The sequence below is a fragment of the Silurus aristotelis genome, assembly GCF_946808225.1.
Source record: "Silurus aristotelis genome assembly, chromosome: 6".
NCBI classification, from domain to species: Eukaryota; Metazoa; Chordata; class Actinopteri; order Siluriformes; family Siluridae; genus Silurus; species Silurus aristotelis.
This window is the reverse complement of record NC_139579.1, coordinates 13292931-13310887: the sequence shown is the minus strand read 5'-3', so window position 1 is coordinate 13310887 and position 17957 is coordinate 13292931. Positions and strand designations below refer to the sequence as shown.

At 40.6% G+C, this 17957-nt stretch overlaps 1 protein-coding gene across 1 annotated transcript; it reads left to right on the top strand.

Annotated features, from left to right (window-relative positions):
• Window positions 1–1813: 1813 nt before the first annotated feature.
• On the top strand, window positions 1814–4228 carry lratd2a (LRAT domain containing 2a). Its single transcript, XM_083543379.1, has one exon. The coding sequence runs from the start codon at window positions 2163–2165 to the stop codon at window positions 2913–2915; it is 753 nt and encodes a 250-aa protein (XP_083399505.1). The 5' UTR covers window positions 1814–2162; the 3' UTR covers window positions 2916–4228.
• Window positions 4229–17957: the final 13729 nt, after the last annotated feature.

Here is a 17957-nt window from a genome sequence, read left to right as displayed (position 1 = left end):
TATTATAAGAGTTAATGGAGCGTACTGTGGATTGAGATGTTAAAATCTCATGCTCAGGTGTTCATAATGTCTTGTAAATAATGTTTTGTGTGTGTGTGTGTGTGTCCGGAAAACGTTTTCAGAGCTTCTGACATTTCAATTACACTTATTACCGGCTGATTGTTGCACAAATTATAGTCGACTGCTGGGTCATTAAACCTGAGCTTTCTTGAGCCTTCTAACCCTTTTATTATATGAAGTGAGAGCTGTGTGACCTCAATTCAACCGTCGGTTCTAAAACAAACGCTGCGAACGTATGTACCACCTCGTTATAATTAATAAAGCAATTATAAAGGTAGTAGCATTTCGAGATACAGTCTGTGCGCCTTTCTTTTATTAAGACAAAGTAGGCTGGAACAGTTAACCTTATAGGTTCTTGTGTAAATGCCAGACGTCTGAGCTTAGAACTGTGTCTAATGAACTCGGCTTTTAATAATACAGAGAACACAGAGAAAACACAGTGGCCTATTTAGAATCAAAAGTTAGTGGAGCATAAAACCGGAGGCTAAACAATCCACCACCTCCACCCCACAATGCCCTCCCTCAATGGTGGGTCTTCCAGGACAGGGACATGCCAGGGGTAATTCAAGTACATAGAAACCGAACTTCAGATGAAAACTCCTTAAACACATTCAGTTTGTTTAGATTTAAGTATGATGATGAATTTGCTGAATTCCTGCCAGAAGAGTTCAAAACCTGTACCTTCGATTGCCATTATTGCTCTTTTGCATGTTTGTTTGGAAGCATCTGTAACAACCTGTTCCACTTCCTCTCAAGTTGGCTACATTGACATTCTGAAAATAAATCCATTAATTATCTTTGTCACTAGAATGTCGCCATAGGAAATATGGACAAAAGATTGTGGACACCTGAACATAAGGTCCCCTTCTACATTTACTCCACCAATTGCTCCAAGATGTTCCACTAGATCTTGTGGCGATGGAGGTAAGGAGTGATGCAGTCTGTTCATATTCATCCCAAATGTGTTTAATAGGGTTTGTAGATCTATAGCAGGAGATCTTCCACTCCAACCCATACTGTATGAAGCATATCTCTTTGTAGAGCTTGGCATGTTTGTCATGCTGGAACAGGGTTGGGTCTTCTGGCTTAAACAAAGGAAATATTACATGCTCCTACATCCAAAGGCATATTATACAATGGTGTGCCTCCAAGTTTGTGGTAATAATTTGGAGAATTACAACTGGATTAATTAACAAAGCCTGCTCCATGAAGATATGCTTTACTAAGGTTGTGGAAGATCTTGAGTTGCCTGGTGTAAAGCTAGGCCTCCTCACCTCACCTCACCTCTTTAGTAACAATTAATTAATTAATCTCCAAGAATTTCCAAAATCCATCTTTCCAGAATAGAAAAGAAGAGTGGAGGTTATTATAAGAGCAGAAGGAGACTCGTCTGCTCAGGTGTCCACATTCTTTTGTCCATATATTTTGTTAGAAGGATCAGCTGTTGTGTGGAATATGTTGTAATGTAATGTAGGAATGCATGTTTGTTATAAATGTTTTTTGCCCTTTCAGAATATTTTACAGGAAAGCATTGTGTGGTGGATTACCTCTGCTGGGTGCTGGATTTGGTCAACAGGTTTTTGGGTATTTTTGTGCCACACATGTAGTGCACTGTGTCTTTAAGTGTGTGTGTGTGTGTGTGTGTGTGCGCGTGTGTGTGCGTGTGTTTACATCTAGTTATTTTTTCGCGCACACACACATCAGACAGATACAGTCGCTTGCTGCTGAGTTTTCTTCTTGAGCTCCTGGAGAGAGAGAGAGAGAGAGAGAGAGAGAGGAGTGGAGAGGAGAGAGAGAGAGAGAGAGAGAAGAGAAAGATCTGTAATTTTTTTTTGCCGCTTGTCGCTCCAAAGCGCATCTAAAGGTTGAACTTTTTTGGAGGAATAAATGCACATTTCCGGTTCAAACCCCTCCCAGTGGAAGCGATGGTGACTGGATATCGGTTCGAAATCGGCTCCGCTCGCACGTGCGGCAACCGGAGGAAAGTTGCGCACCGGCCGTGCGTGCGCGCGCGCCGCGGATGAAGTGTCGGGATGCGGGCACGCGGCTGAGAAGCAGGTGCGGCGCGCGCGCTCTTCTGGTCACCACCGGACACGGCGCCGATGGGCGGCCACGTCGACAAGCTCGCGCGCCTGAGCTACGCCGAAGTGCCCACCGCGGACGCGGAGGAGGACGGCGGCGGCATCGCGCGCGTCGGCGTCTCGTACATCTTCTCCGCAGACGACGACGGCGACGGAGGCGCGCAGGAGGACGACGGGACGGACGACGTGAGGAGGACGCCGCTTTCTCCGGAGCACGAGCTCGAGTGCGCCGTCTACCACGCGGCCGCGTGCGTGTACGAGAGGCGCGCAAGCGACCTTCCCGCGCGCTCCGCCGAGAGCCTGGCGCGCGAGTGCGTGCCGGGGGACCTTGTGGAGTTCGTGGCCGCCGGCCGGAGCCCGCACTGGGCTGTGTACATCGGCGACTCCCAGGTGGTGCACCTGCACAGGGCGGAGGTAAGGAGCGCACTCGTAGCGGACGCGGCCTGCGGCAGACGCTGCCGGATCGCCACCCGGTTCTACAAGTACGAGCCGCTGAGCGCCGTCGCCGTGGTGCGCAACGCCACCGAGCGCGTGGGCGAGCGCGAGCTGAGCTGGAGAAACTCGGAGTGCTTCGCCGCCTGGTGCAAGTTTGGCCGCCGCGAATTCAAGACTGGCGGAGAGCTGCGCATCGGAAAGCAACCATACAAGCTGAAGCTCCTTCAGGACTCGAGTTCTCGAGAGCTCGAGTTCCAGACTCTCGAGGACGCGATCATGGAGAGGAGGCGCATGGACAGTGTGGACCAACCGCCTCAGGAGCTTGAGGGACATCGGTGAACTGACAGATATGCACCTTGTACTCTACATCCAATGCTTTTAATGGAATACCTGCATCAACTGGAGCTCACAAAGAGTTTCCAAAGAGTTCTGATGGAGAAACATGAAGAGTTAAGTGAACACCACATCCCAGCAGATCATCTGTAATGCTCTCCACTCTCTCTCTCTTTTTTATCTTATCTTGTTCGGGAGAGCGGGGACAATTTTTTTCCTTTTTTTGTGGATTCATATTTATGGATTGAGCATAAAATTATGTTATTTGATGTGGGTTTTTTTTCTTCATAGAAGTGCTTAATGGTACCACATTTGAATACTGCTACAGACTGAACAGCTGGCACAGCTGTTTTGAATATGATGTGGAGAGAATAAATGCATACCCCTGTTCATTCATGGAGAAATATTATTTACCTTATTGCCCTTTTATAAACAACAAACAAACAAACAAACAAACAAACAAACAAACAAAAAACCCTTATAATAGCTCATAGCCAGAACTAACCTTCAGATAAATAATCTAATAATCGTACGTAAACGCACGTCTACGAGCATCCGTATGCTTGTGTATGTAAAAGAGAGCAGAAACTCTGTATGAACAAAAACTTTGGAGACCTGATTATAAGCTGCTTTGTGAGCATTGTATTCCACATGGTTCAAAAAGTCGGATGCCCCCAATCTTTTTATAATGTAGATGGAGATTTTACTTTGCCCTGTGATGGAGCAGGAGTTTGGAAAATTGCAGTTGGATTGCATGGAGGAAGCGCATTTTATTCATGATCCTCATTAGTAGTCCAGAATTCACAGTGGCACATAGTGGCAAATAAAATGGCATATATAGAATATATTACACATTTACACACTATTTTAGAAACACAACCTTTGCAAAGAGCTTGTAGATGTGTTCACGTGCACGTTTTAATGCTACTAAGAGCATTAAACAAATGTGAGGGTTTTACAACTGACCAGAGTTACGATCATCTTCCATTCATCCACAGATCATCCACAGATCATCCAATGTATTCTTATATTCTATATCCTTTTGATATTCTATTGTTCATGGCTCGATTATACCTGCTTTGTGATCCTGTAGATGAGCTCATATTCCATTTTCATGAAGAAATTTACCACATTTTAAAAAACACAATTTCCAAAATCCATGTCTTATTTTAAAAGTGTATGTTCTAAGACCTTAAATTCTCTCTTGAAATTAAATGTAGAAGAGGAAGCTATAGGATGAACGTAGAGATGTTTGTAAATCTGTTTCGGAAACGTCTATTGTTCAAATCGCTGCACAAATAAAACTGAATTGAACTAAATTGTACGCCTGAATCTGAAGCCGTGTCCCGGGAGTTCACTTCGCCGTAAACGTTTCTACATTCAGATGGATGGAAGTGTTTTTCCAGCAGCCCATTTTACATTTCAGATTACTTTTTTTGCATCGAATCTCAGGAAGATTTTTTGAAAACTCTTGCATTATTATTCAGCACAGTATTCCATAAAAAGGATGGAGTGATGTTCAGCATAATAAAAATCTACACCAGGATTTACAATAATATACTCCAAGCAGGAAAGAAGCTATTGAAGATAAAATATTTGACCTTACCTTGACCCTGATTTCCCCCCTTTCACACAGTGTTTATGAAACAAGTTTGTTTAGTCTCCACCTCGCACTTTCAGTGCATTTTTATTATTATTCTCCTTTAACCTCACAACAATATCAGGGGTATAAAAATAGAAACTAGAGTTAGCGCAGTGTCACTGTTTCTACTCGCTCCGTACCGGAAATACGATTTGTTTTGCACATGCATAAAAATGCATTAGCCGCTAACCAAGAAGTTGCTAATGCTGGCGCTATGGATTCTTTAGCATGTTCATGTCCAACTTCAACAATTTCACAACAACAAGAAGAAAATCCTGACAATTCTGCATATTGAGAGAGTGAAAGAAGGATGGAAGGAATGAAGACGTTAGTTAAATTTTTTATCCTGTATTACTAACATACAGAGGTGGGAAGTAACGGAGTACAAATACTGTACTTAAGTAGATTTTTTTAGTATCAGTATTTTACTCCACTATTTATTTTTTTAGACAACTTTTTACTTTTACTCATTACATTTTTACACAAATATCTGTACTTTTTACTTCTTACATTTTCAAAACAGACTCGTTACTTTAGTTTTAATCCACTGATTTGGTGAAATATTTTTTTTTTATTTTCACTGTGCGCTGATTTCAGCCGAACAACCGATTTCCTGTTACTGCGCGTCTTTTTCAATCCGCTGCTGTATAAAGTCCTGACCCTCACTCACCACAGATGTAGACTAGTTTATGGAGATAAGATTCAGCAGGCAGAAGGCAGTAAGAAGTTTGGGGATAATGTGGATGAGACAGAGGGAGTCAGTGATGAGAACATGACTGAGAACAGACACATTCATGATCATCATCTTTTCTCTGCTTGTGTTCTATATGTGGATCTTCAACCTGGACACATTCATTAGGTAACAACATTTTTAATTCGTTTCATATATATATATATATATATATATATATATATATATATATATATATATATATATATATATATATATATATATATATATACACATACATATATATACACATACATATATATACACATACATATATATACACATACATATATATACACACACACACACACACACACACACACACACACACACACATGTGTATATGTATGTACAGTGGTGCTCCGCTTATCGACTTTAATCCGTTCCTTAAAACCGGTCGAAATGCGAAAAGGTCGAAGAGCGAATGTAATTATCCCATAAGAAATAATGGAAAACCCATTAATCCGTTCCCGACCTCCACCGATACCCATTTATTAACAGCTTTTCCCCTGTTTTTAGCAGCATTAATACTAAATAATACAGGTACATAAATAATACTCGATATAATTGTTATGCAGCGTTATGCAGGCAAAGCCGGAGCACAGTTCACTTTGGTTTACCGAGAACACGGAGAATTTAACAAAAACAAACACACACGCACACACACGCGCACACATACACACACACGCGCACACGCACGCACGCGCGGCAGTCCATAGAATCCCGACAAAAGAGAGTGATATCCGTGGTACGCCCTGGAGGGTCGCGGTCCACAGGCGAACGCACGGGAGGAAAAAGGTAATCCGGGGTGCCGTGGAGAGCGCGTGGAGTCCGGAAAGGAAGAAACGCATAGGAATCTGTGTGACAGGGAACCCACAGACAAACATGCCCCAAACACCTTCACATACCAACAATAACCTACAAGGAGTGTGGCTGAATGAGGGGTTTATATAGGAGCTGGGGATGAGTGAATATTGAGCCCCAGGTGTGCATTGTTAAAGCCGGGGGTCTTCAGGGAAAGCGGAGGTTTTGACAGCGGCCGAAGGGGCGTGGCAGGTGGATTTCTGACAATAATACAGTAAAAAGTATAAATTAAAAACATTACAAAAGTAACAAAAAAAAAAATGCTCCACGTGGATCGGGGTAAAAAAAGGTCGATAAGCGGGGGACCACTGTATATGTATATTTGGCTGAAAATAAAAAAAAATTTTAACGGCACGAAATTTTATTAACGCTATCAATTCAGCGCGCATTTCTGTTTCACCATTTTTATAAAAAATTTAAATACATGAATAAATAACTAAATAAAAAAGAAGCGAAATTTAAACCTTTGGTAAAAAATACATTTATCCACGACGTCCTTTCTTTACTTAGATCTAAAATAAATAAATAAACTCCAGATAAAAATATTTTAAATCAGTAAACTTTTGTTTTATTTCTGCGCCAAGTCTCAAATCAAACACCAAAATCGCCATGTTTTACACAATTTACCCTCTAGGTGGCGTTTTGTGGGTTTTTCCCTCATAACGGCGACACAAACTTAAATTACTGTCTTTATTGATCGTACAGATAAAAACAATACATCATTCAAATCTGTAAAATGTCTATAATTTTCTATATATAAGCTTCCTGACTTGACTTGAAGAGGTGCAGTCTCTCCGGTGTCACCTCATTAACTGTCCGTGTGGAAACATAGCAAAGGCTGTTAATGATGTCCACACGTCTCTGCACTGATACAGCCTTTATATTTAATCACTGTACATATGCTTACATACATATCACATGCTGTAAATATGATACATGTTTAACACCTCCAAGCTGCCAGTTTTGGGCACCTGAGCAAGCCCTTAACTCACTACTGCTCATTTAGTAAATGAGATCATTAAGAATCGCTGAGGATAAACACTTCCAACAGGAAGTCTTTGTCTCTCTATTTTCTCTAACCCTAACCCTATTTGTCTCTGTATCTCTTTTAGTAAATGTCTCTGTCTTACTGTATATGTCTCGCTCTTGCTGTTTCTCTATTTGTTTCTCAATCTTTCTAAAGCTGTGTCTGTGTCTCTTTGTCTTTGTCTCTGTCTCTGTCTTTCCCGCTTATTTACATCTAACAAAGTTTTGAGTTTTGAAGTAATGCCATTAGCAATCTATGATGAAAGACTTTCCTGGTTTGATTCTTACCTCTAGTTTCATATTGAACATTAAAAGAAGTTTTTAAAAACAGAACAATGAAAGGTCATTAAAATTGGTTGCTGGTAAATCATGGTATATCAGTGGTGCAGGTGTTGGAGATGTGGTTCTTGTACCTGAGTCACTTCTCATAGACTTCCGGTTACTGAGAGAATGTACAGGAAGGAGAAGTTTTGACCCTCTACCATCATGATCTAAGAGAAAACAGTGGTCTCTTAACTATAGAAAAGCCAAGAGTCCAATAAGCAAAGGCTTGTTTACCTCTTCTGTGGTAGTGTAGTGGTTATTGATGCGGTCTCTGCTATCTGACTCACCTGGTTCAATTCTTACCGCTTAGTTTTCCTTTAAATTGTTTAAAAACTTTTAACAAAGAACCAAAAAAGGTCCTAAAAATCCAGTTCTTGCAGGAGATCCTGTGGCTCAATTGGTGGAGCTTTGCCTCTGGGTTGAGAGGTTGCTGGTTCAAACCCCGGCCAGGGCTCAAAGTTAAGATCGTGGAAGGTTCTGGTGGCCGTAGTAAGGAAGATGTCAGAAATGGCTGCGTGGAAGGTTTCGGAGGGTGTATCCTAAAGCAGGGGGGCAATATCCGGGCATCTGCGCCCCCAGTGTCTGAGAAGCTGAAAACAGGAGGTTATAAAGCAAAAACGTCTAAAAAAGTATCGACTTAGTTTTGCATATATAGGAAAAACAAAAACCTATCACCCGCACTTTTTCTGAGGCTGTGAAGCAGCACAACCTTTGTTTACAGTCAACCACTCCATTGCTCACCACACACTACTTTCCACACAGCTTGGGGTAAAGCCAGATTTGAACCAGCAACCTCTGAGCTCAGAGGCAAGGCTTTTATCACAAAGCCATCAAGTCCCACAGCACAACTTTTTTTTGGGGGGGGGGGGGGGGGGGGGGTTATCCCTCGTTTTATGCTTCAAAGCAAGAAATTCAGACCAGAAAGAAACACAGAAAGCAGGATTCGAACCCTGAACCCAACCAAAATCGAAATACCAGTCTTAACCGACTGAACCATCGGGATGGACCTGCTATGACGATTGTTTAGAGCAGGTCTATCTTTTCTTTCAAACCATCAACACAAGAATATAATGCTAAAGACAGACGTAGGAAGCAAACCCATATCGTGACTAGCAGGGACAAAGCAGGATTCGAACCCTGATTCACACCATTAGCGAGGCACCAGCATTAACCCACTGAACCATCAGGAAGGACAAGCTAGAAAGCTTGTTTAGAGCAAGTCTATCTTTCTCTTTGACCCATCAAACCAAGAATATGAAGATGTAGGTATCAGGAATTTAACCAACCTCATGACTAGCAGACAGAAAGCCAGGTTTGAACCCTGACCACCAACATTAGCAAAGTACCAGCCTTAACCCACTAAGCCATCAGGGAAAAACAGGACGGGAAGCTTGATTAGAGCAGGTCTATCTTTCTTTTCGAACCATCAACACAAGAATTTAACGCTAAAGAAAGATGTAGGAAGCAAATACAGATGTAAGTAGCACAAGTTGAAGCAGGATTCGAACCATGATCCCCACCACCAGCGAGATACCAACATTAACCCATTGAACCATTGGTGAGGACAGGATGGGAAGCTTGTTTAGAGCAGGTCTATCTTTCTTTTCAACCCATTAAAAACAAGAATATATCGCTAAAGAAAGATGTAGGAAGTGAATCCTGATCGTGACTGGCAGGCAGAAAGCAGGATTCGAACCCTGAACCCCACCAAAAGCAAGACACCTGATTCAACCCACTGAACCATCAGGGAAGACAGGCCAGGAAGTTTGTTTAGAGCAGGTCTATCTACCTTTAAACCATCAACACAAGAATATAAAGCTAAAAAAAGATTTAGGAAGCAGGAACATAACCTACATCGCAACTAGCAGACAGAAAGCAGGATCCAAACCCTGATCCTCAATATCAAGTCAAGTCAAGTCAAGAGGCTTTTATTGTCATTTCTACTATACACAGTGGTACACAGTACACAGTAAAAACGAGACAACGTTCCTCCGGAACCCTGGTGCTACACTAAACAACAACATAAAGTGCATCAAGTGCAACCGAGTGCAAACAGTGCAGACAAAAAACAATACAGACAGACAGTGCAGACAGAAACAGTAAAGGTGCAAAAAACAGCATGTAAACAGTGTAGTACGGTAGAGTATAAATAATAATAGTGGAATGGGCTGAGATGAGTAATGAGTGTGTGTCGAGTGTTAAGTCTAGGACTTCAGCGAGGCACCAGCCTTTAACCCACTGAACCATGGAAGAGATCAGACTGGGAAGCATGTTTAGATGAGACACAAGCCTTAAACCACTGAGCAACCACTGCTGAAAAGCATGTGTTCTTTTTTGGAGGGTTCATACTTTGTTTCATGCCAGTGCAGTAAGAAAGAAGGCATGTAGGACTGGCTTTGAAACCTTATCATACTATATAGGACTATATTAAGGACCATGTTCAGGCACAAGCCTTAACCCACTGAGCTACCACAGAAGTGCTTTTTTTTTTTTTTGGTGAAGTTATCTTTCATTAAAGAGCAGGAAATCAAGAAATTAATCTAACACAGAATTTAAATGTTTTCAGAGTGGACAAGGTCCAGAAGTTTTATTTCCCAACACAGCAACCACCAGCTCGAGCAGGAATCAAAGTCTCAAACTTATCCTCGTGGGGACCCTGACATTAACAGACAGACAGTCCGTCCGTCCGTCCGTCCGTCCGTCCATCCATCCATCTATCTATCTATCTATCTATCTATCTATCTATCTATCTATCTATCTATCTATCTATCTATCTATCTATCTATCTATCTATCTATCTATGATGTGAGGTCCAGTTAACAGCTAAAACAGGTAGAAGTAATAACTACTTTTTACTTAAGTACATGTCTGAGCCAAAACTGTGCATCAAAAATGGCATAATTTTGTGCCATTTGAACTGGTTGCTTGATGTAATCAACATAATAAAAAATGTATTGCATCCATTTGATTGATTCTATTTTGTTTTTATTATTTATCCAAGCAGAGTTTTATTAAAAAATTGTTTGAAAAATGTAAACTCAGTTTTCGCAAATGATAATAATAATAAACTGCGTTAAAAAAAAAAAACGACAAGAAATTTTATGTTTAGCATTTATTCCTCTGTAACTGTATCACAATGTAACTGAACCGTGACTTAGAAACCGAAGTACGTACCAAACCGTGAATTTTGTGTTCCCCTAATATATATATATATATATATATATATATATATATATATATATATATATATATATATATATATATATATATATATATATATATAATGTGTCTGAATAAATAAATGCAAGAGTCAAATAAGCTGGAACGGTAAGTGGACGGTATTTATTAAAGAAATATATGAGTGTATTTGCAAAACCTTGCCTCAATTACCAGAGGAAGAAAAAGCAAAAAAAACACAACAGGTCCCCTTTGGTATACTTGTGAGATCCGACGAGGCTCTTTATGACCTTAGAAAGTGTTAGTATCTTTACTTCTCCGAGACTCTGTGGGTAAACACGGGGACTCTGAGGGCAGAGTTACGTAATTACAGCTGCCGTCATCAGTGAGTAATGGCTACAGGCAACAAGGCACTCTTTGTGCGTCACATTAGCTCTGGCTCTGAAGCCAGGGCAAAACAATCGCCCCCTAACGAGCGCTTCGGCGGCAAGTGGCGAGCCTGATCGGTGATTGGTGGAAGATTTGTGGCTGAGTGGTGTGTGTGTGTGTGTGTGTGTGTGTGTGTGTGTGCAGATAATTGTGATATTGCTCTCATCCTGAGAGACCATGCAGGTGGCTCTTTGTTTGCTGCACACAATTGCTTTGTTCCTGGAAGTTATGACAGAAACCAAAATTCGCATTCATCTTTTAATAAAATGGAACTCAAACACACCGAAGTATCGCGTTCTTCGCTACGTGTGTATTTGCACTGTGTATTTGTTCAATCCTGTGTTAAAACATGGCTTTTGTGCATACACCATGGCAGGCTGGAAATCCCACGGTGTCTCCAGAGCAGCGAGTTTGCGACTTGGAGCACACGGGTCGTCACTTACCCATTAGCACAGCTGCACATTTCCTGTCCCCCATCGTCTACTTGCTAAAAAGACACCACTGTGAATTTTTTTTATTCTTTTACAGCATTTCAGCTCCTTTTTAAGTCTTAAGGCTCAGGGATATTTTCTTTGCCATTTTCACCATTTGTTCATTAGGGATAAATGATCTATTTAATAGTGTGAAGCTGCCATGGGACAATGTCGATTGTAAAAAGATAATAAAAAGTCAGGGTTCGGATCGATTTCAGCAAAACATAAAATTGCTTGTTTTTTTTTAGTAACACAGTTTGTTATGAATTTTTTTTTTTAACTATTTGAAATAAAATGCCTGCTTGGTTAAATAAAATCTAAAATAATATTTTATAAAAAATAAAATATATACGAATGAAATATAATAAAATAATGCAAGACACTTTTTAAAATTATATTTATTAAATTGAGTAATCATACACATGCATACATGCATTAAATAAAATGTAATAAATGGGAAATATTTATTTTAAATTAATTAAATAGTTTGCATCTTTTAGAACCCATTTGGGTAATACAGATGTGTATATAAGTGTGTTTTACATTTAATATAGAATTTTCTAAAAATATGATGTTCTACTTATTTCAGTATACTTTAACAAATGTCTTTATTCTTTCCATCATTCATTCATTAATCCCCTGGATATGCGGAATTGTCAGGATTTTCTCCTTTTAAGAGAAATTCTTGATGCTGTACATAAAACGCTAAAGAATCCAGAATAGCACTAACATTGGAAGCAGGAAGTGAGAGCGATTTTACACATGTGCAAAACAAAATCTGAGATTCACAACATGCTACATATCGTATTTTGGGTACGGTGTGTGTAGCCACAGTGACACTGCGCTAACTCTAGTTCCATACGTTTCTGAGGGTGTGTGTACCATTACACCTCTAAGCGTTATACAAATAAAACTATTGAAATGTGTGTTATTTAATCTTTTTAATAAAGACGGAATTTTTTTTAATGTTTATATGTTCCATCAATACAACACCAATCTGATGTTAATCAGATCCTGGATATTCTTGAGAGCTTTAGAATAATTACATTCCAATCAAGGGACCTGGTAAATATACTAATAATTATTATAACTGAATAATAAATCTAAGAACTCAGATAGCGGGTTGTCGTTTCCAGCGCGGTAACTGAATTAAAAAAGCAAGCGCCCTCTGGCTATGCTTCACAGAGTCCACTTTGGGAACCACCGCCTTAGAAGACTTTCATTTTATGACACAAAAAACTTGCCCATGCAAGCTGATTCGTGAATGGAATGTAAAGGCAGTGACACTTTTTATGAGCTCCACAGAACACAATTAAATAAACTGACTTTCCGATCATTAACCCAGCACCTTAACCACTGAGCTACCATAAACCCTTATCCTAAGATACTTAATTTAGTGACAGTTACACACCTGAGGGTTGGTGGTGCTGCGATTTAAACTCACAACCTTCTGAGCCAGGGCCTTAACCAATGAAATACTGTTGGCTCTTTCTCAAACTGTCACTACAATTTTCATTTAATAAAAACTGGAGCTGAAGTACTCAAGAGTCAGATCCCTGACCTCCTCAACCCCAGTGAACACCATTTTGGATGAACTTGGACACCAAAGAAACTCTTCTCCCCACCCCATAATCAATATTCAATCTTCTTAATGCCCTTGTACCTATTCCCACAATCGAGTGTAAAAGCTTCATGGAAAAGTGGACGTTATTACAAAAGCAAGGAGGGGAATAAATCTTGAATGGGACATCATTTTTATGATGGTACACAAACATTTGAATAAATCATGCATTATCAGGACATGCCTGGAGGAGATTTAGGTAATAATATTTTTCAATTTGCAAACTGTGCCCAGCATTAAAGTTCCATGGAAAGTTTGTCCTTCTCATCTCATTATTTCATACTGCTGTTACCTGAACCAGTCCCCTGGGATCTGTCTCTACTGTAGCTCCCCAGGCAGAAGAACCAAACAAACAAGAACATTGAAAACCTGGAGCAGGTGTGTCAGATTTATTGATGCAGATCAAGAAGGAATCTTCACTATAATGTGAAACTACAATGCAAACGCAGTTAGAATGTTTTGAGGACTCAATTGAGCATTAAAGGATTAAGGATCTTGTTCAAGGACCCAACAGTGGCCATTTTGGCAGTGCTTGGATTCGATCTCACATTGTTCCAATCATCAGCCCACCATTTTTTTCACCACTTCTTCACTCATTAAACATTCTTCTGAACTTATTACAACCCATAATCTCCCTTACAGCCATTAGACAGTATGAGAGCGAGCAATTATTTTGGCTGGTTAATTGGTTTTTATTTGCATAAACACATCACACGTTCTTTTTTTTCCCGCCACGACATCTGGCTGCCGTCCTGCCTCAGTAGCTCCAGGTTCCAACAAGTGTCAGACCTTTAGTCCTGCTCTGCCTGCATTGTTGACATGTCTGGAAATACCTTAATTTGTTCTGGATGAGCTCACGATCACCAAACTTTTTTTTTTGAAGCTGCTGTAATTTTTTTTTAATTGCAGTCTATCAATGTGCAACATTAAAGACGAATCCATTAGGGCTCTCAGAATGGCAGATTTTTTGTTTCCCCTTTTAAACGCCATTCAAAAGACGAATCCCTGCTTTATATTCTTTATAATATAGAAAGCATTCCTAATCAGAAGCATGAAAGCTATCGTTGAGGAGCACAGCACCACTGCTGAGCGCAAAACTCGCAAGATATTTTTTCCTAAAAGGCATATATTCATAGAGGGAGACTGAATATCCCTGAACCCTGTCTAAGCCAATAAAGAACACAAAAGAGAGCTGGTGTGTGTAGATAAGCCACTAATGAGATAAGCCACCGGCGTTGACATTTAAAATGTGTAATAATAAAATTGCTGAAAGTGATAAAATAAAAAATAAACATACGCCCCAGTGTAGTGACTGGAAGATTCGGGAGTTTAAAAACGACGATTGCTTGTTTGCCGTACTTGCGAGCGCAAAATGGATGAAATGTAAATGTGGTGTGGGAACACATTTCCTGACCTCCTGCTTCATTTGCATTCTTCGCATTTGTAGAAGCAATGCGCTTGTACCGGGCATATTTTGATCACTCGAAGCTTTAGTGCCTGCCAGGTCAGTCACAGCGATGAAAATTCCAGCTCTGAGAGGACTGATTACAACGCTGGGCTGCCGCAATAATAAACACAATGGAAAGGCACTGCGTGGGGTGGCAGAAGACTGAAAGCCTTATTCTAACTTGATTAACTCAGGAGGGGGGACGAATTATAAACCGACGAGTGCTGCATACGAGTGCTGAAATATGCAAGGGGGGGGGGTTGACCATGGGAGTCAAGTTTGGAGGGCTTGAGTACCAAACAATCGCCCTCTACTATCAGTTATCTAAACAGCAGTGATGGCTAGTGGTGCAGTTACCATACACTCAGTGAATTTTAGAGAAAGAAATCCTCTCTCTCACTCACTTTCTACAGGTTGTCACGGTTATAACTATAGAAAGTAATATCAGTTGAGCCAATTTATTTACTTTTTTCCTTTAAGTTTTTTTTTTGCTGGATCCCGAATCCAGGATTCCTTTCTGGAGGAGTTTTCTCTTTTCCCAGGATCGCTGGGGTTTCTTTTGGTTTCTCCGGGTCCTCCCACCTCCCAAAAACATGTTGCTAAACTATTTAAAAAGAACAGATCTACTGAAAACTGACCTGACTTCGAGGACGTACAGCAACCTAACGATTAAAACTGATCTTGTGAGCAAAATCTAGCCAAGAACAACTCTATCAAACGATCAAGGGTACCTCAGTACATAGCAAGTGATAGCGAGCAAACGTTAACCTAACAAAAGAAAACTTACCTAGTTAATAAAACATCTGATCTAGAAGATAATTGCTATCCTATCAATGCATTAAGGGTACCTCAGTAGGTTATATAAATGACCTAGCAAGAGATAACAATATAACAAGCAAATGCTAAACTAACAAAAGAAAACTAGCCTAGCGAGTGAAAGCTCATATGCTGAACAGTAACTAGCAAAGGAATGCGAAGCAAACCTAAATAGTGCAAATCACTCACAAGAAATCTATAAACAAATGAATGCATATAATATTACAGAAGCAGACTTGCATATGCTTATGTGTTGATGTGTTTTAATGTTAGCATGTTTGCTAGCCAGTGAAAGCTCATTTGCGGAGCAATAATCTGTAAGCTGATCTAGCAAAGGAAAGCTAAGCAAACCTCAATAGTACAAATCACTCTCATAAAGGTATATATAAATAGAATCATTACAGAAGTAGACTAGCATATGCTTATGTGTGCTCATGTGTTTTAGCATGACTGTTAGCCTAATAAAACCTATTTTGATAATTTATAGCAGTAGTATCCCAGAGCTATTTTAGGCGGTGTAGTATCCATCGCTATCACTCAAGAGCTATTGAACCATCCCCCAGCATCACATTTCATGGAACTGGCCATCATAGATGTAAAAAAAAAAAAAAACATAATTCCTAATGTTAAATGGATCACAGTCAGTTATGAAATGCATTAGTTTAAGCTCCAAGCAATCGTAAAAGTGGAAGGGAGGAAGGATTTAATAGAAAATAGCCGATTTCAGTGTTTATCCGTCTGTGTGTTAGCGTGCCCAGGCAGCACAGCAAGCGCATGCAGGGTGCAGAGAGCAGACATAAAAGAGCAGAGGAAGACTTGAGCACGATGATAATCACAGCAGCCGAGAAGCGTGCACTCTGCATGACAATATCGTGAGATATCATATTCACACACACACACACACACACACACACACACACACACACACACACACACACACACACACACACACACACACACACACACACACACTATATGGACAAATATGATAGCTTCTCTTTGAGCATCCCATTACACATTTGGTCCCCATCTGCTCATAATAAGCTCCACTCTTTTGGGAAGATGTTCCACTAGATGTTTGGAGGATTGACACTTGTTCTCATTTAGCCAGTTAGTAAACTTAGAAGGTGAGAAGGTGAGGAGGCCTGGGTTGAAGTCAGCGTTCACATTCATTCCTGTAGGGTTGAAGGTCAGAGCTCTATAACAGAAGCTCTTCCAATCCAACCCATTTGAAGCAATGATCTTCATTTCACATTAAGTACCTGTTTGCTCTTATAATAAATTCCACTAGATTTTTGTGCTAATTCTGCCATTTTGGTCACGTAGTGAGGTAGGTGAGGAGCTGGCTTTGTGTCATGCTGGAAAATGTTTGGGTCTCCTGGTTACAATGAAGGGAAAATTAGAAATTAATTTATTAGAGGGACAGCGCATGTAGGACGTTTTGGAGACAAGGTGAGGGAGGTGAGATTGAGATGGTTTGAATGTTCAGAGGAGGGACATGGGGTATAGTAGAAGGAGAATGCTGAGGATGGAGCCACCAGGAAGGAGGAAAAGAGGAAGCCCAAGGAGGAGGTTTATGGATGTGGTGAGGAAAGACATGCAGGTAGTTGGTGTGAAAGAGGCAGATGTGGAGGACAGGGGGGTATGGAGACAGATGATCTGCTGTGGCGCCCCCTAATGGGAGAAGCCGAAAGAAGAAAGTTTAAATGAAGGCTCACACACCCAAAGATGATGTATACAAGTGTATGACTCCGACAGTTTGGGGAAGAAATAACTGCACTGGGAGTCCCAGTCGGGTGTCCCAATACTTTTGAAAGTCCAGTGTGGTTAAGTCTATTATATTATTTTGCATTGATTAATGTACAGTTTATACTACACACAGTGAGGAGTTTAAATACCAAATACAGCCCATTTTATTATTTTGCATTGATGCATTTACAGGTCATAACCAGAAGATATGCATTTCAGTAAATCCTGTAAGACTGACGAGATCTTTCGACCATGCTGTACCTCGCTTTCCCACCGATTCCGCCAAACCCAATAAGGATTAATTTGACCTTGGGAATGAAGCGTCAAGTACTCACGACTCAGAATTCAGTTGAGGCAGTCACTGGCGGGCAGGCAGCATGGAAACTTTACAAATGAATCATTCATCTCATCCAGGGAAAGTTGGAGTGACGTGCGAAGTCTTCGTTTCTGTCACCTGTAGCGAGCACAATGGGCCGTGGAGGCAGTGATTTTTTTTTTGTTTGGTATAATTGGAACCAATATGATTGGTTGCTTGGTATTCGACAGGGTTGCTCTTGCGTACGAGACGAGCTCTGGCTCTCTGGAGGGAAACTGGCCTGCAGGAGGTCCAAAATACTTCACACTGAATTCTGACATGACTGCATGAATAATGGGACGAGAGAATAAAACGAGGGAGAGACCTGTCGGTTTTCAGTGAATGAGGAAAATAGGCAGAGGGGATGCATAAATGACTGATTTGATGAAACAAAT